Below are 18,795 nucleotides of genomic sequence, written 5' to 3' on the forward strand. Positions count from 1 at the left end.
CCATTGAAATCTACCTGATAACTTTATATCCATGCTCAGATGCCAAGGAGCTCAGAAAGTAACCAACTGTCACTAGTAATAATCAGATATACAGAGATTAAAAACACATGTGCAAACATCTTAGTGTCAGTTGTATTGAAAATGAATTTTTCTGTATGAAACTGGTTTAATAGTGAAATGGAGATCTTTTTTAATGTTTAAAACCTCATTTAATTTTATGTCTTATAGGGCTTATACAGAGTACAATATTGAATAACTATATCAATTCAACTGTAAACCTAAAAATTACAGCCAATTTTGAAAGAGATGCATCTTAGCGCTGGAAATTGTTATTGACTATGTCAATGCTGTTGTAATGAAATGCTTCTTCTAATTATGTGGTTATTAAATAAATAATTAAAAAATGACTGGGGCAGGAGATGCCAAAGTCTGCTGCAGAAGCCAGGAAAGCGCAGAGGCAGAGATGGACAAGCTATGTTCTTAGTAAGCCCTAAATCACTTTGTCTGCTTCTTAAAGGCTGTGTTTTCTTTCTCAGCTTGTTCATGTTGGTAAGTAGCCAAAAGGAACACAGATAAAGAACTAAACACATGTATGAATCTATAGTAACCGGCTATACAATTATTGTCTTTATTCTAAGTGTCAGATATGTGTTATTCCATCAAATCCTCAGAAAAATTCTTTGAGGTAAGCATTCTCATTTTACACCCTACAATCAACCTGGCTGAGGTCACACACCGAATAGTAACAGGATTCTGGCCATCTCCCTTCAAAGCCCAAAGACTCCACCAGTCTGGGCCTCAGATCAGAAAGGAAAAGATTACCTGATCTTAACAATGACCCAATCATGGTTACCAACATTTGGTAATGTTTCTGACCAATCTAGAATTTATCTAGTACTCATAGAGAAGGAAGCCAATTTAGGAGTCCTGGGGTCTGATGTTCATACTGCCCAGTGTCTGCACTACTAGAGGACTATTCTGATATTATCACAGGACTCCTTGAAAACAGCCAACAGTCATAATGTGCTTTATGAGTAACCTCATAAAAATGTAGTCATTGGTGCCCCAGGTCATTAGGGTGCTTCAAAAAGCATTGTAAGAGTTGGAGAGATGGCTCAGTGATTAAGAGCACGGGCTGCTCTTGCAGAGGACCTGGGTTCAGTTCCCAGCACCCACATGGTAGTTAACAACCATCCACAACTCCAGTTCCAGGGAATCTGACACCCTCTTCTGGCCTTCATGGACATCATGCGAATGTGGTGCACTTATATACATGCAGGCAAAACATTCATATACAAATAAAATTATTTAATAAAAATTAGTTAATTATTTAATTTTTAAAAAGCAATGCAGCACTTGATGTTATTTAGGTCGTGTTTTATGCTTCTCTAACTCCTGTGACTGACTGGCACCTTTTAGTGTGATGCTAGTACCCAAAGGTGAACTGATATTAAATATGAGTACAAATCAGAATTGAGTTTGTTTATATCCACACGCCATTCATTCAGTCCACATGTTATGTTCCTGGGTTGACACTGATAGTCATGGAGCCCCCTGCCCCCTTCAGCTTATGCCCCCAAGACTGGGCAATTCTTCTAGCCAGAGGAAGGTGTCCTTACCATCTGTGGAGCTCATCTGGATCGTCAGCTGCTCAGTGTCATGAAGCCGACTCTGCAGCTCTTGTACACGCTGGAAAGCATCCAGCTTCACACTACGCTCCTGGACAAGCCGGCCTCTCATCTGAGGGGAGAGATTTGGGAAGCTTCATGGTGCTCACTGTCATTCCCTTGGTTCCCAGGGGACTTCCAAGGGAGAGTGCAGGTCCCAAGCTACTCCACAATGAGCAGCCAGTCTTCAGAGACCTGGGAGGGCTGAGCTCAGGCCAAAGCTTGTCCTGCTGAGAATGAACAGCTTTAGGAAGGCTGAGCACTTGACTAAAGAACCAAAGTCCATCCTTGGAATCTCTCTTTGTTTATAATCACTAGGAGCTCATTTACAACTTTGTATTTCCTTTTTCTTTTACTAAATATTTATTTATTTTTGTATTCATTTATTTATTTATTATTTATTTGTGTGTGTGCATGTGTGTGTGTGCACGTGTGTGTGCACGTGTGTGTGTATGTGTGTGTGTCTGCATCTGTGTCTGTATCTGTGTGTATCTGTGTCTGTCTGGGCATGTATATGCCATGGTGCATGTGTGGAGATCAGAGGATAACTTATAGGAGCTGGTTCTTTTCCTCTATCCATGTGGATACTATGAATCAGACTCAGGTCATCAAGCTTGGTGGCAAGCACCTTTACCTACTGCTCTTAACCTTTTTCACTAAATGGGTAGAGGGAATTTAGAGCCCAGTTCACGGCATCTACATAAAAGACCCACAGAAGGAGTCCCTGGAAAGTTCATCTCTCTCTTTCTCTCTCTCTCTCTCTCTCTCTCTCTCTCTCTCTCTCTCTCTCTCTCTCTCTCAACTCTCAGAACTCTATTACAGCTGGAAATGACCTGAACACATCTCCCAGGTCTGAGAGAAGACCCAACTCCCGACAGCCTTGGCATTTCCCTGGCTGGCTCTCTCCTTGCTTGCTGACCCATCAGCCCCAAGCCAGGCAGGAGAAGGACCCCAAATGTTCTTCATCTGCATAAATTACAGATGTTTCTCTTTTTAAATTGATCTTCTAATTGTTTTTCTATTACAAAGAAGGAGGAGGAGGGGAAGGACAGGGGAAAGGGGAGGGGGTAGAACACTGTCCCTACTGGCACATCAGGATGTGGCTTTGACATGGATGGGGTCTTTGTAGATGTAATTAAGTTAGATGAGGTCATATTGGATCTTGTGGGCCCCAAACCCAATGACTACTGCCTTTAGAAGAAGAGAGGATAAGGGCGTAGACACGGAAAGAAGCACCTGATGAACAGGCCACTGAATGCCGAGCGGAAATTGGAAGGCTGGGACTCCAAACCGAGGAAGGCTGGGGACTACTAGCTGTCACCAGGAGCTAAGTGGGGGGCATGGGCCAGGTTCTTCCTTACACCTCTGAAAGGAACCAATCTGGCCAAAACCTCATTTTCAGACTTAAGTGTAGTAAAATAAATGTTCATTGCTGCTAGTCATTCAGTTTATAGTTCTCTCTCTCTCTCTCTCTCTCTCTCTCTCTCTCTCTCACACACACACACATACACACACACACACACACACACACACTTTTTTGTTTATTTATTGAGATGGGTCTCAGATAGCCCAGGTTGGCTCAAACTCCTGATTCCCCTGCTTCCACCTCTTGAGTGTGCCCAGTTTATGTGGTGCTGGAGTCAAATCCAGTGGAGGAAGTGGGACATTAGGGTCAGGCTTTGAGATTTTATAGTCTGGCTCTATTTCCCACCCACTCTCTGTTTACTGACTGCAGATACAATGTGACCAGAAACTTTCATCTGGTTTCCTCTCATGCATTTGCCACCATGATGGGCTGTGTCCCCTAAAACTGTGAGCCAAAATAAACCCTTCCTCCCTTAAGTTGCATTTCTCAGGTATTTTGTCACTGCCATGAGAAAAAACAATACAGGTAGCTAGTCAGATATGAGCATGTTGGAGAACGTGGGTATTAAACCCCTCCTTCATAGTCAGCAACTGGTGATGCAAAGGGCTGAGACAGCAGGCTTTCAATTAATGATCATTATTGTGTTAGTACCTGAATCATTTTTCTAGCTTTGGAAGGAAAAGTGACTTCCTGGACTGATGTGACCTCTCGGATAACCTTTAAGGTTATTAATAAATAACTCTCATGAACTAAGCTCCGTGGAATCCTACACCTCATAAGATTATTGTATAGCAGGAGATTGTCTGGTAAAAACAAAACATGTCATTAACATAAGTATCTCTGAGCTCCCCTGTAAGAGTGAGCAAGAGTCAGTTCTAAGAGACCTGTCCATCACTTGAAGAGGACAAAGGCCCCTAAAGAAGGTTTTTTTGGTGGTGGTGATCTGTTCTATAGATTATAGAAAATCCTATACAGCCTGCCTCATACAGCCTGTTGATCAGGGCAGCAGTCTGTTTGGCCACTGTCTGCCTCACCCCTGGAGAATGCGTTCTACTTGCTGTCAATGAACTCTCCTTACTGCCTATACTCTACTCTGTCATTCTCAGTTCTTTTGACAGAGATCTTAAGGACTGGGGAGACATGGGTCAGAAACAATGTAGAAACATTAACTAAACAGAACTTTAACCCATTCTATGAACATATTTTTGTGGTGGTTCTTAGAAAGGATACTTTATAGGACAAATATAGAATGCCAACTTTTTCTTAAAGGTTCAGTCATATTTTTACACATTTAATACAAAAATTCACAAAATAAATGATGCAATTTTTTTGGAGAGTTTTGCCGTGTCCCTCAGGCTGGCCTGGTTCTCTCTGTGTAGCTCAGATTAACCTCAAACTCATGGCAGCCCTCCTGCTTCAATCTCTTGACTATGGGAATTACAGACATGAGCCACCGTGCCCAGCTCATAAATGAGAAATTCTAATTTTCTTTTATTCTAAAGCAACTAACTCATTTCCGCTTTCCATTCATTTGAAAGTATTTTATTTAGCATTCCCTCAATTCATTATAACTCTCCTCCCCTCTTTTCCTGGAGCCCTTGAAACCCTTGACCAATAGTTCAATTTAATTTTCAAAATAATTTTCTGTCTCTTACTAATCACCTTCTGTGTATCGTTTTATTGAATTATATTCTGTGGTCTACTTTATTGAGGCTTGAATTAATTCATACCTACATTATGATAATCCTTTTTCCCCCTATGGGATGTGGTAATATAATTTTGTCTGTAAACCACTTTTGCTTTTCATATTTGTCTCTGCATTTCTAAAAACACTTAATAATAACCTCTTATTGCTACAGCCTTTTCCAGATTATTGCTTGGAATCTTTTGGAGGATCCCATTTCAAAAGCTAGAGCTGCGAGGAAACATGTTTTTCAGGGGTGTCACAGGGTATCAGGATTCTCAGCCGAGGACCATCAAGCGTGAGCATTTACCCGGGGTGATGCATATAGGACCATTTCCTGATATGCTGAGAAATGACAGCAAGCAAGCAGGCTGTGAGGGCAGGAGAGAGGTGTGGAGGATGGCCTGTGTGCTGGCTCTGCAGGCTCCCAGGCCCCAGTGCTGCATTCAGCCGGCCTCACCTGCTGGAGTTCTCGGTCCATCTTCTTCCGCTGTAGCTGGCTCAGTTTGGAAGCCCGCTCAGCCTCTTCAGTTAGAAGCTGCAGCTGTTGTTCTTTTTGTCCCACATCTTCCAGGAGCTTCTCCATGCTGGATGTTTTTAGTATATCCAGCTGTTGCCAAGTGACAGAGTCTTGGGTCACTCTGTGTTCCAACTCCCTCAGCAGTTGAGCCTATAGCAGGGAAAGGTCAAGAAGGGAAGCAAGCAAGCAAGCAACAAGCCTTTCCTCAGCATCAGGCAGCAGAGGCTGGATGACGTACCGTCCCTTCCACTGGGGCCCAGAGCAGGGCTACCTGCACTATTCCCAGGCTCTGGGTAGCACTGCCTGACTACTTGGCCCTGTGCTGGTCAGCAGCAAAGACCTCCAGGATCTTACCTGACCTGGCACTTCCTGGCCTGGCACTTACACCGTGAGCCCTGAAGCAGCAATCAGAGGGAACAGAATGTACAACAATAACAACAAACAACAAAAGCCAGGCAAGTGATAATACCCCCACAGAGCAGAATCCTGTCAAGTAACTGAGTTTCTCAATACCAAACATTTGATGATAATATGCATGGGAATTAACTGTTCATCACCCTGATCACAAACTACATTTGTACTACCATGGAGCCTCTCATGTGGATCAGCAGTGGAAGGTTTAACCCTGAGGAGACAGGGACGACTCATAAAAACATTATCAGAGAAGGGTGCTTCTGATTTGGACTCTGTTTTCACTCTCATCAGTTAAAAGAACTGACTGTTCTTTTATATATATTTTTTTCTTTATTATTTTTATTTTATGTGTATGAGTATATTGCCTGCATGTATGTGAGTGTACCCGTGTCGTGCAATGCCGTGGAGGTCAGAAGAGGGCTTCAGATTCCCCTGGAACTGGAGTTAAGGATGGTTCGTAGCTGCCATGTGGGTGCTGTGAATGGAACCTGGGTCCTCTGCAAGAGCAGTCAGTACTCTTAACCGCTGAGCCATCTCTCCAGACCCCAGAACCGACTGTTCTTACAAAGGACCTGGGTTTGGTTCCCAGTACCCACATGGTGGCTCACAATCATTGGTAACTCCAGTTTCAGGGGATCTGATGACCTCTTCTGGCCTCCACAGGTACTAGGCTTACATGTGCATATACATACATGCAGGCAAACACTCATACACATAAAATAAATAAACATTTTAAAAAATAGTTTTGGAGAAGCCAGATTCTGGATAGTTAAAGAAGGCAAAATGGAGTTGAGCCTGGTGACTCATGCCTCTTAATGCTGGCATTTGAGAGGCTGAAGCAGGAGGATTGCCAATCTGAATTACGAAATGAGACCCTGTCTGAAAAAAATATATATATAAAATAAAAATGGAAGAAGAGGAGGAGAGGGAAGAAGAAAACCATAGTGATAATTTGGAATGTATGTTCCAATGTTTTTCAAATCAGTATTTTAAGCATTAGTTAATTTCCAGTTACAGTATTAACTTCATAGTTTACCAAGACTTTTAAAACTCATTTTTATTTTATGAGTACGCGTGTATTGCCTGCATATATGTAAGTGCACCCATGTCGTGCAATGCCCATGGAGGACAGAAAAGGCCATCAAATCCCCTGGAACTGGAGTTATGGACAATTAACTGCCATGTGGGTACTGGGATTCAAATCTGGGTCTTCTTAAGAACAGTCAGTGTTCTTAACTGCGGAGCTATTGCTCCAGCCCATAGTTTACCAAGACTTTTATACAACTAATTGGTCTGATGCTCTTAAAGGAATTAGGGTCCAAAATGCATAAATTATATTTCATGCTTTAAATATGCCCAGTTGTGCTGGCTAGCTTTGGCTGTCAACTTGACACACCTGGGTAGAAGGAACCTCACTTGGGGACTTTCCTGCATTGGACTGGCCTGTGGCTATGTCCATGGGGCATCTTCTTGATTGTTGAGTGATGTGGGAGGGCCCCGTCCACTGTAGGTGGTGCCACCCCTGGGCAGGTTGTATAACAAAGCAGGCTGAGCAGGGGCCAGGGGAGCAAGCCAGTAAGCAGCATTCCTCCATGGCCTGTGCTCCAGCTCCTGCCTCCAGGTTCCTGCCTGAGTTCCTACCTTGGGCTCCCTGATGAACTGCGAAGTGGTAGATGTAAGCCAAATAAACCCTTTCCTCCCCAAGTTGGTATTGGTCAAAGTGTTTTTGTCACAGCAATCAAAGGCAAACTAGAAAACTAGCTTTCCCAGACTACTATCTAAACCCAGATGTTCTGGCTCAGACCCTTGGATAAATGGGGCTCAGAACTTCTTATGGGTTCAGTGATATTTCATTGTATTTTTATAAAATAGATGATTCTACTTCTTTTTATTCTGCCTCATTCGTGCTCTAAGGGTTGACACAGTCGTAACGAAGCTTAGACTTAAAGTCCCTTTATTTTGGTGAATAGCAGTCATTTCCAAAAGTAAAACAGTGTGAATCATCAGGAAAGGACCAGGGACTCTCAGGTTGGGGTTAATTTAGAAGGCCTGACCACACTCTTGGGACAGAGATTGCTTGGACCACAAAGGGCCTGTGTTCAAGGCAGAGATTTAGATCTCAAGACCCCAGTGGAGAAACACATATGTACACACTCGCGATGATCCTGAACGCGGGCAGCACCATACCATGGGCTAGGGTTCTGGACTGAATAAAAAGGAGAAAGCAAGCTGAGAATCAGCGCTCATCTCATTCTGCTTCCTGACGGTGGATGCAATGTGATCATCCTCAAATCCTTCTGCCATGACTTTCCTCCATGATGGACTTTCAAACCCTTAACCAAAATAAACCCTTCCTTCCTTAACTTGCTTTTGTCAGTTATTTTGTTCTTACAACAGGTAAAGTAACTAACACATGAGGAACATTTTTTAATCATCATAACCAAATATGAATAAGGACTGTAGCCACTGGACCATTGTTCTTGGGCCATCTTTTCCTAGCTGTGCTCTTCCTTCATACTGTGGACCTCTGGTGGTTGCTCCCAGTAGCCACAGTACCCCTGCTTGTGGCCACACTCAAGACTGATGAGCTGAGGGAGTCAGGAGGAAGTTCTGAGCCTCCAGTACCTGTGTGTTCTGCTGCTTCCACAGCCGCATGTTGTCAGTCTGAGCCCTGGTCAGTGCCTGCCTCACAGCCAGCAACTGTTGGCGAAGTAGACCCACTTCTTGCTCTGCCATTAGTTTGATTCCCAGGCACTCTTTTTTACTTTGAATAGATTCCTGAAAACATTCCAAAGACAGTGAGATAGGAAATTTCCTTTCCATGCTTTTAGTCTTAAGTCGTAGCGAAGGTCCGTCCTTTAAAACTTCCTATACAATGGAGCTCTTGCTGGTCTTTACTCGAGTGATTTTAATTAAGGATAGCTTGACAGAGAATCCAGAGTAAACCTGGATTCTCAGGACGAAGTTTCCACACCACTATCAATACCTGCTTCGGTTTCAATGTGTTTTAAAGTAGCCTTTCCTCTTATCTCTTTGTTACTTCGTTTTCCTCAGATTATCATGCATGAAGCCCCAGGCTCTTAAAGGATATCTTGACTCTTCTCTTCCCTTGTGCTCCATTCTCTTATCTGTTCTCCCTGTCCCATCGTGTCAGTTTTCTATTTCTCCTAAGGCTCTGATGTTGCCCACCCAGTCCCAGAAAAAGGTGGCCAACTGTCAGATTCCTCAGCATTGCTGGGCCTGCCACCTGCCACCAGTGTGGCAGCTGCAAGTCAGCCTGACCTGGAGCATCCCCAGGGGACTGTTGGGCCTCCCTCCCCAACTCACCTTCTCTGCCCTGCTCAGCTGGCCTCGGAAGCGGGCCTGCTGCACAGCCAGCCGCCAGCGGCCTAGGCTCCGTGCTTTGCACACTAGGGCAGCCAGGGTGCTGCTGTGGTCCTGCTCCGAGCCCCACTGCTGCTCCTGCCAAGAGAGCTCTTTTAGAAAAACTGCCTCCAGCCCTCCTCACTCCTAAGGACTATCCTAACACCAGAAACATGCCTTCAGAAGGGAATATGAATGTTTGCAGCCCCACCTTGGGGCCTCTTTAAAATCCCTGCTGCAGTGCTTTGGGGGACTGCTTGGAATGTTAACAGGGTCAGTGGTGGACCCGATCCTAGGAAGAAATGCTGATATTCCGACTGCGGCCTGGGATCACATACTTTAGCCAGGCTCTCTTTTGTTCCTTCATCTGGTCTGGCAGAGCCCCAGGTTTTCTTTAGCTCCTTCAAGTTGGCTATCCCTTCGGCTCTCACTTCACCGATGAGCTCACACACTTTCTGGATCAAATTAAGCTGATTCTCATCCAGCTTCTCCTGTGAAATGCAGACTCGGGTCAAGGAAGTGCAGTGGGTTTGGGTAGTGTGAAGGGCTGTGGGGGAAGTTATTTTGTGTTCTAAATCCTAACTTGTGGAAGTGGATGCTCATTAAAATGCAACACCTAGACAATTTTTCCCACGTTACATGGAAGGCACATCAAGGGCCCCTTAAGGTGTTTTCCTTAATCTATAGGGCTTTGATATTTGGCTACCTGAATGACCTAGAATGTCCTTTGCCTGTCAACACCAAGGCAAGCTGAGTCAGAAGGACAGTGGCTGGAACAATGGGAGGTCACAGGAAGAAAATACCCTGGTAGAATCGGGTTAGTTGGGAAAGGTGGACTGAGGCTTTTGGCTGCCAGGTTGCCTCACAACAAAACCTAACCAGTCTCTCCTTATAGATGAGCCACTACTGAGAGTTTCCATTAAATACGAATAAGTGAAGGAAGGTGGCAGCTGGCTGACTTCCTGTTAGGATCGGTGGAAACCTCAGCATGAAACACTGTGTTCTGAATGACTATGGCTAATGGCTAACAATGAAAGGCATGATTAATATGTTTAACTGCAGACTCAGTGCTGTGAACTGAATTGTGTCTCCTCTCACATTCACATACTGAAACCCCAACCTTCACTGTGACATCACCTGGTGATGTAATAGCTTTAGAAGGTAATCAAGGTTAAAATAAGGTCATTAGAGTGGGTCCCTGTGCCAGGAAGACTGTCTCCCTATAAGAGAAGAGAGGACCATATTTCTCTCTCTCTCTCTCTCTCTCTCTCTCTCTCTCTCTCTCTCTCTCTCTCTCTCTCCCCTCTCTCTCCCCCCCGCCACGGCCGCCCCATGTGGAGACACAGGGAGAAAGCAGCTTCTGGCCAACCAGAAAGGGGACGCTCCCTAGAACAAACCATGTTCCTACCTTGAGCTCTGACTACAGCTTCTAGAACTGTGAGAAAATAAGCTTTGGATTTAAGCCACCCAGTTCATGTTGTTTTATTATGCCAAGCAACCCAAGCAGACTGACACCCAGAGTCCCAGGGGTGAGAAGTGGGCATAGGGGCATCCTCTCATCAATGAACCACTTCCCCACAGTGGAAGGCAGGAAGACAGTGCCTAGTTGAGAATCATGTCAGAAAGTCTGACTGCTGGCTACCAAGAGGAACATCACCATCTCTTTGGGACCATGGACTAGGACAGGGATTCCTTGCTTTGGGAGATTTGGCAGAACTATCTTGATCTGGGAGAAGTTGAGAGTCCACTTTTTATCTAGAAATGCCTGCAAGACTGCTCAGCAAATTCCAGGCTTCATCGACTACCCATTATCCTGTAGCACTAGGCCCAGGACATTTTGAATTTGAATTCTTGATATTTGTAATCACTTGTATTTTGCAAATAGGAAGTAATCTCTTAATACTCTCATGCTTAGACAAAGGCAGAGCATCAGTGGGATCTCCTGTTAATGAAACAACCCTAGGGACTATTCTGGAACCCCCAGGGAGGGATGAGAGGTAAGGGTCCAAATGGGGCTGTCTCTGAAATACATCCAGTAGCAGGGAAGAAAGTGTGAGGAAGAAAAAGCTATGGGCTTTGGGGTCACTGTAGGATGTACTAAAATCCATAGACCAGGGAGACCAGGCTCTCTGATGACTCATCTTAGGCATGACATGTCTCCCAACTAGCTGCACAGGGGCACCCCATCATGCCTTTTCTGGGGTGTCTCTTGATATCAAAGTCAGCAGTTCTCTGATATTCTAAATGTGAGAGAAAGACTGGAGGGCATATTGAGGGTTAGACAAACCTGTGAAACGGGTTCAAATTCTGAATCTGCGCAGCAAGCTCTCAAGCTGCTGCCCCCTCCACTGGAGTCTGGCAGGTCTGGGGCACTCTGATCACCCATTTGGGTACTACACTTAACTGAAATAACAGTGGTAGACACTGGTAGGGGCTTAAGGACCCCTCCTCTTTCCAACAGCAACCAGATGGCCACAGTGGCAAGTAGCAGCAAAGTGTGAAAAAATAAACAGCTCAGTTATCTAAAGCTCAGTCTCTATCATGAGAGAACAATGGCAACTGAGGCCTGTGACAGGGCTCAGCAGGGAAGGGTCCTTGCCACCAATTTTAAGGACCTGAGTTCAGTTCCCAGAATCCACATGATAGAAGAACTAACTCTGAAAAGTTAGTTCTACATGTACACTGTGGCATATATGTGTCTACACACACACACACACACACACACACACACACACTCACACACACACATAAATATAAATAAAATAGCAACACTCTACTGTTAATTTTCTCTGTAGCAAGAACCTCTAGATAGCCAGGCATAGTACTCTACATCTATCCCGACACAAGAGAGACTGAGGCAGGAGAATTGTCATGAGTTTGAGGTCAGCATGGGCTACATAGCAAGTTCCAGGTCAGGTAGGACTACATAACAAGATTGTTACAACAAAACAAAATCTTCCAGCTAGAAATTTTGGGGTCTAAGAATCTCTTGGTACCTCCAAGTTCATGCTGTCACTGATCCCTTGGTATATGGCCACAGGGCTGCCTAGACCACGGACGCAGGTCATTTACCTTTATGTGTAAACAGGTCATAAACAAAGCTTGGACTAATGTTTCATATTCTTCCTGAACTTCTTTTCTAATCTGTGTTTTCAGATTCAGATTCTCCTCTTCCAAGTCTGTGAGCTGGGCTCTCAGAGCAGTGGTTTCCATGATCAGAGCATGACTGAGCTCCGCAACCTAGCCACAGAAATATGCATAATTTGTAAGGTGACATGTATGGGTAAAAACATGAGAAATCGAAGTTGCTACCACAATGGTTTCATATAGATTAACACAGTTTGTCCATTTTATTGTTTATTTATTTGTGTATATGTATGTATATATTTATTTATTTAATATTTAGCTCTCTGTATATGCCACATGTGTGTGGGTGCCTGTGGAGGCCAGAAGAAGGCATGGGATACCATGGGCTGCAGTCACAGGCAGTCATGAACCACCTGACATGGGTGTTAGGAACAGAACTCAGGTACCTGGAAGAGCAGGAAGTGCTCTTAACTGCTAAGCTATCTCTCCAGGTCCTCCATTTTGAATCTAATGAAGGTGAATAGGCCGCTTGGTAAATGAAGTAGCTGAATCTCCAAATGACCCAGCAGTGCCAGACACATAAACATTCTCAATACGTGCCCTAAAGAATCGCTACTTAAGCACTTTCCGGTTGGAGAAATGCTTCGCCTGTTTTGGCCTTCATCTCCACACTGGCCTTCCCTTGATCCCTCAATCACATACCACTTCATCTTTGAAAATGTACTTAACTGGCATCAAAAGAAAAGAACAATAACCGTGAAATTCTGACAAAAAACGAAACCAACAAAACTTCCTCAAACAATACATAATAACAAAGGCAACCCAAAAACTCCAGGAAAAAAAAGTCCCTTAGAAAATCTTACACAAAGTAGACCCGAATGGACTGGACTGCTGTAGGTGACACATACTTCTGGGAGACTCAGGGTGCATAGTAACCCACCTACCTGACCAGCAAGGTCTTCAGGAGGAACTTGACTTCTTCGTAGCATCTCTACTTCCTGAGGAGGAGAAGGCAGTGTTCAACCCAACTCGAACTCATTTCAGTGCAAGTTCATCTTCTCCTATTGGTTATTAAGGGAGCCTCTTTCTGAGATCCTCTCCCCACATTAAGAGCTAGGCTTGTGCCTAGAACCCTGTTAGACTTTGGGACTTCTTTTCTCCTTTTTAAAAAGAATTTTTTTTGAGATAGGGCCTAATTTATTCCAGGATAGCCTTGAACTTAATATATAGCTGAAGATGACCTTCAACTTCTGGTCCCCTTGCCTCCACCTCCCGAGTCCTGAGATTACAAGGGTGCTCCACCATGTCCAAATAAAATTTGAGATTTCTAACATAACATTAAAAGATAGCATGCAAGCCAGCACGGTGGCACACACTTGTAATTCCAATGCTGGGGAAATAGAAATAGGCAGATCCCTGGGGCTCACTGGCTAGCCAGCCTAGGTGAACCAACAAGTTCCACTTCCTGGTAAGAGACCCTGTCTCAAAAAACAAGGTGGATGGCTCCTGAAAAATTATACCTACCCTGAGTTGACCTCTGATCTCCATATGCCACATGCACACACATATGTATGTGCTTATATAAACATACCACCACACATGTAAAGACATTCATACACAAATACAATATGCTCTTCCAGGTTTTCACAATGATGGAGAGAGCTCAGCTATGAGGATTCATAAAAAGTGGGCAAGTCCAAGATTCACTGTCTGATATATTAATGCTTCATTTGATTTTTTTGAACACTCAGATTTTGCTCTTGAGTATAAAATGAAGTTACATAGAGCCTCGGATACAATCTATTTCAGAACAGTGACAGGAGGATTGACTCTGGGACATCATAGATGGGACCTCATTTTAAGGAGGTCTCACCATCGAGACTGGCCCATGATATGTATGAAGACAGATTTTCTCAAAGATCCTGGCTTTTTGCTGAATCAGGAACAGCACAAGGAGGCTTGTGTTTGCTGATGGAGGGAAAGACAGTTACACATTTTCCCAAAAGGCTCACCCCATCTGTTGGTCACACCTCTTATCCCCCATAGTATCCCTCTCTAAAGCCCACAACTCAGGGTTGCTGGGGCTGTCACCTCTGCAACTGAGAGCCAAGGCCCACGAAAAGGAGCCCAAGGGAAAGAAATGTGGACAGCACCATTTCCCTTTAGTTCTGGCATAAGAACTACTCTCCTCACTGCTCATAGTTTTGCTCCCCGGTGAGTGACTCCTGGACCTCCTTGCCCACACCCCTTCTCCCTCAAAGTTCTCATTTCTCTGGACACCTACCTTCTCCTTCTGGCTGAGCTTCTGCCTGGCATGTTGCAACACATGCTCATAACACATGGAATAAGTCTCAAAGTTGCTGCGTTCTCTTGCCATCACATCACAACCCAGGGAGAGGAGGCAGGCTTCAAGGTGGTCCCTCCTGAAAGTGATCTGAAAAGATGGGGGTATTTTTCTCAGCTACTCTGGCAGGGCTTCTGGCAGCCTTGCCATGCCAGGACTTGGCACATGTTGCCTTGGCTTAGAGACCCACTTTCATTTCCCCTCAGCACCAAAACTTTGGCTCAAACCCTGCAAGCCTCTCTCAGCTCTCCTCTGAATATTTGCAGAGCCATGGACAAGAAGAGAAATGGAGGCTTTTCTATCATGTCCAGATAGTTAAAGGTTATAAATCAAATGAGCAAACTATTAGAATGTAATATTTATTCTCCTACTTTCAAAGATAGACCTTCAAAATGAGCTGGAAGGCCAGGCTTGCATTTATTGTCCAGAGACAGCTCTATGTTGAAGTGTGATGACACAGGGAGAGCTGGTCCCCATTCAGAGTTTACAGTATGGCCTCCCTCCTTTCCTACCTCAGAGCCCTTAGTTACCTAGAGAGGACTCTTCAGCTTGTCCATTAAAGTCCTCCCATCCCCCTCCCTACACAGCTGCCCTTTGGCATATGCACATCAGTGGTGAGATCCTCTCTCACTCTGGGGAACAAAGGTCCTGGGAGGAGATCCATATAGGTAGGCCTTGGACTTACTTAGGGAGTTCCAGGGCCCCAGGGTCCTAGAGCATGGTCTAGAAGGAAGATTGGGATTCTGAGTGGACATGTCTAAGGACAGTCTATGGGATGGTTAAAGAGAGACCCTCTGAATTACAGGGTTCCTCTCAGGGTCCTCTCTTGCTCTGATCTAAATCACATGGCTCACTTGCATCAGCACTCTTGAAAGAGGTATTCACGAAGGAGCAGAAGTCTTCCCCTCACAGTGAAAGGCAGGACCTGAATGTTCTAATTTCATTCTGTTGCTGTGATATAACACTCTGACTTAAAGCAGTTTGGGGAGGAAAGGGTTTATTTGGCTTACATGTCCAGGTCACAATCCATCATTAAAGAAAGTCGGGAATTAAGCAAGCACTCAAAGTGCTTGCTCTCTAGTTCATTCTCTCTCGGTCTCGCTCTCACTCTCGCCCATGCTTAGCTATCTTTCTTATACAGCCCAGGACCACCTGCTTAGGAGTGGTACTGCCCATTGTGTCCTTCTTCCAATCAGGAATCAAGGCAATGCCCCACAGACAGGCCCACAAGCCAACCTGATCCAGGTGATTCCTTGATTGAGGTTCTCTCTTCCCAGGTGACTGAGGTTATGTCACGTTAAGAAAAATAAACAGCACAGTTCCAAGACTGTATGGGTGTGTGTTCCTCTGTGCTCAAGTCAGTGCCTGTGTCTGTGTCTGAGGTGTTGGAAGATCAAGCCCAAACCCCAACCCACACTCTTCCATGAGTTTTCTCTGAGAGAATTTCAGAGTGAGGCCAGATCCTGGCTCACAGGCTGCTGAAACCAGGCTGCCTTTGGAGTCTGCAGTGGTCTCCTGGCTCTGATCTGCTTGTTCCTAGAGACTCAAGACACTATCTTGTCAGGCAACCTCACTGCTAAACTGACCCAGGGAAAGTCCATCATGAGCCTCCAAGGTAAGCTGTGGAGGAACTAGCAGAGATGGCAGATCATGAGATATAGCACTGAGAAAGGGACACAGATGACCACTGGCTCACCTGCTGCTACAGGAAAGGATAGTACTTCAGAGATGAGAAAGATCTTTACAGGTTTGTGCCTTCAGCCCTGGTAACTCCTATGAACTGGTCTTTAGGGAATATAATGGTTTGGATAGAGAATGAGCCTTCATGTGTTAAAAGCTTGATTTTCAGCTATGAGCTCCGGGGAAGTCCTTGGAATCATCACTGTATTAACTTCATTACTGTATTAACTCATTGGTAGAGTCTTAAAAGCTTAGTCCAAGGAAGTGGGTCACTTGAGGAGTAAATTGTGCCCTGGGTTTCTCTGTTCTTTGCCTTCTGGTTGCCATGAGGTAGGCAGCTCCCTTTGCTGTGCTCTCCCTCCACAGTCGTCTACGAGCAAATGAGCTAGTTGGCAAGGGCTGAAATGCCTGAAACCCGAGGTAAAGTAAACCTCTCATCCTTAAGTTGTTTATGCCAGGAATTACACCACAACAGTGAAACAGTGACACAGTGGAGCTGCACCCAAACTATCTGCAAGCAGAGAGCCCATATATCTAATAGAAGAAAAGAAGGCACTCTCAAGAGCCTAACAAGGGAGATGAGTTAAATCTACCTGATTCATCTATGTGAAGTATGCTGGTCAGCAACTAAAATGGAGATAGATTTTTTTGGCAAGGAAAGATATTTACAACATATAGTCAAGTAAAAAACAGTACACTTTTAAAATGGGTTATCTAGGAGCCAGCTCAAGGGGTAAAGATGCTTGCCATCAAGCCTGGTGGTGTGAGTTCAATCCCTGGAACCCACACGGTAGGAGAGAGCCAACTACAAGTTGTCTTCTGATATCCACATGTACACCACGGCATACACACACACACACACACACACACACACACACACACACTACACATTAAAAAGTCATATAAGATAATCTTATAAAGTGTATGAATAGGAAAAAGGTTAATAATAAAGTTTAGAAAGAAATATGCCAAAATAATATGAGACTATTAATGTGTGGTAAGATTATGAGCGTATACTTCTGTTCCCTAATACAATATAATCATGGTTTGTTCATATACCTAAAATAATTTTATATAAAGCATACATACTAACTACAGGCTATTTTTTCAAAGAGTCATTGAAGTGTTAGCCTGGCAGCATACAGTGAAGACTTGTCAGGGGACTCTGAGAACTTCTGCTTGTGTGGGAGGGAACCAGCTGCAGCCAAGCCAAAGCCCAGAGTCCTCCAGCTCATTCTCCAGGGCACCCCCTTGAGGGGCCCCTTCAGTGTATGGGATGAAGCAGGTCATCCTGCCTCTGCTACCCTTCTGGTCCCCTCTGCACCTTTGAAGAGTGGGTACCAGGACAGCCACAGCTTAGTTGTTGACTCGAAGCCAAGGAGCCTGGCACTCTCGCCTCGATCCTGATTGGCTTAGTAATGGCAAAAGGAATTTCTTGGTCTGGCTCTACTGAAAGCCTGTAGCCGTAGAAGTCAAGGATAGGGAGCCCAGAAAGGGTGTGCCCAGTGACCTCATCTCAGGCAGTGCTGGAAGCTGCTAGTGACTCACTGGACTCACTGGACCAGAGGGAGCACGAGCCAAGGGGGCTCCAGCGGCTCTGTAGCAGGACAATCATCTCTCAAACTAACAATACCCCCTGCAGACATGGGCTGGCAGAATGTAACTGTCATGGCCCTCTGCCAGGGTCCTATCAGCCAGCAGGGATAAGGACCTTCAGAGGCCAGAGAAGTTTTACTGCTTTCTGCTAACTGGAGGCTCCACCGAGGCCCCAGGGCAGAAGGACCAGCTGAAGGTGCTCAGTGCAAGGACAGGGCACAGGGAGTGTATGTGAAAGCAGGGGAGGGCTGAGGTACAGATGGGGCACCTGCAGGGGACACAGAGTCGGAAGGTGTCTGAGATGGGGCCCACATGGCACTGTGGTGTGTGAGGAGAGAGGCAGCAGGTGCACTCTGGTCCTGCACACTGCACTCAGTCTTTTGGAAGGAGCTCATGGAGCTCTTTGAGCAGCAGCTGCTGGCACACAGCCCCTGGGGCTTTTGCTAGCACTTCCCAGAGCTCTCAGCTGCTCTGCACCCCACCCCTGTCTTCCTGGGCTCTGTAAATGTCCCTTCTGCTTGTGTCAAGAAGTGTGAACAGGTTTCATTTGCCCACTTCCTCTCCAAGGCAGCTTGAGAGCTACAGAGTCCACCCATTGGCCCAGTTTTTCTCCAGACACACCACCACTCTCTTCTGGGCAGGTTCCATGACAGCATTTAACCTGAACCTGCAGATACTGTTGGCTGGCAAACACTAGATTGCCATGTGCATGGACTCTTCAAAAGAGCCCGTCTGGGGTAAGGCAGGGCAGCTGCCAAGGCTTATTTACTACCTGTTCTGTGGTTTGTTTGTTTCATCTTAGAATTCCCAGATGACCACTTCTACTAGTATCACCCCCCTTCCTTCTCCTTCTCCTCCTCCTCCTCCTCCTCCTCCTCCTCCTCCTCCTCCGATCTTCTGTTGATGTATCTTTGAGTATCTCTTGCAGAAAGTATTTCTGGATGATAAACTTTCTGAATTTTTGCATGGCCAAGTTTGACTTTAGCCTCATATTTCAATTATATATTACCTTAATATAGAATTTGTGAGCTCAAAATATTTAAGAGGTTAGTCACTTTTTCCTTCCTATGACTC

The 18,795-nt window shown here is 45.0% G+C and overlaps 1 protein-coding gene across 1 annotated transcript in view; it reads right to left on the reverse strand.

Annotated features, from left to right (window-relative positions):
- LOC103749584 overlaps positions 1-18,795 on the reverse strand; it is a 193,047-nt gene that overhangs the window by 16,718 nt on the left and 157,534 nt on the right. The window contains exons 38-45 of the mRNA XM_017803006.2: positions 14,386-14,535; positions 13,046-13,099; positions 12,087-12,254; positions 9,353-9,505; positions 8,979-9,113; positions 8,277-8,429; positions 5,178-5,387; positions 1,620-1,740 (exon numbers count right to left, since the gene is read on the reverse strand). Coding sequence (XP_017658495.2) covers positions 1,620-1,740; positions 5,178-5,387; positions 8,277-8,429; positions 8,979-9,113; positions 9,353-9,505; positions 12,087-12,254; positions 13,046-13,099; positions 14,386-14,535 — 1,144 coding nt within the window. The remainder of the gene's footprint in view (positions 1-1,619; positions 1,741-5,177; positions 5,388-8,276; positions 8,430-8,978; positions 9,114-9,352; positions 9,506-12,086; positions 12,255-13,045; positions 13,100-14,385; positions 14,536-18,795) is intronic.

The sequence above is a fragment of the Nannospalax galili genome, unplaced genomic scaffold (assembly GCF_000622305.1).
Source record: "Nannospalax galili isolate Female #2095 unplaced genomic scaffold, S.galili_v1.0 scaffold646, whole genome shotgun sequence".
In the NCBI taxonomy this organism is placed as follows: Eukaryota; Metazoa; Chordata; class Mammalia; order Rodentia; family Spalacidae; genus Nannospalax; species Nannospalax galili.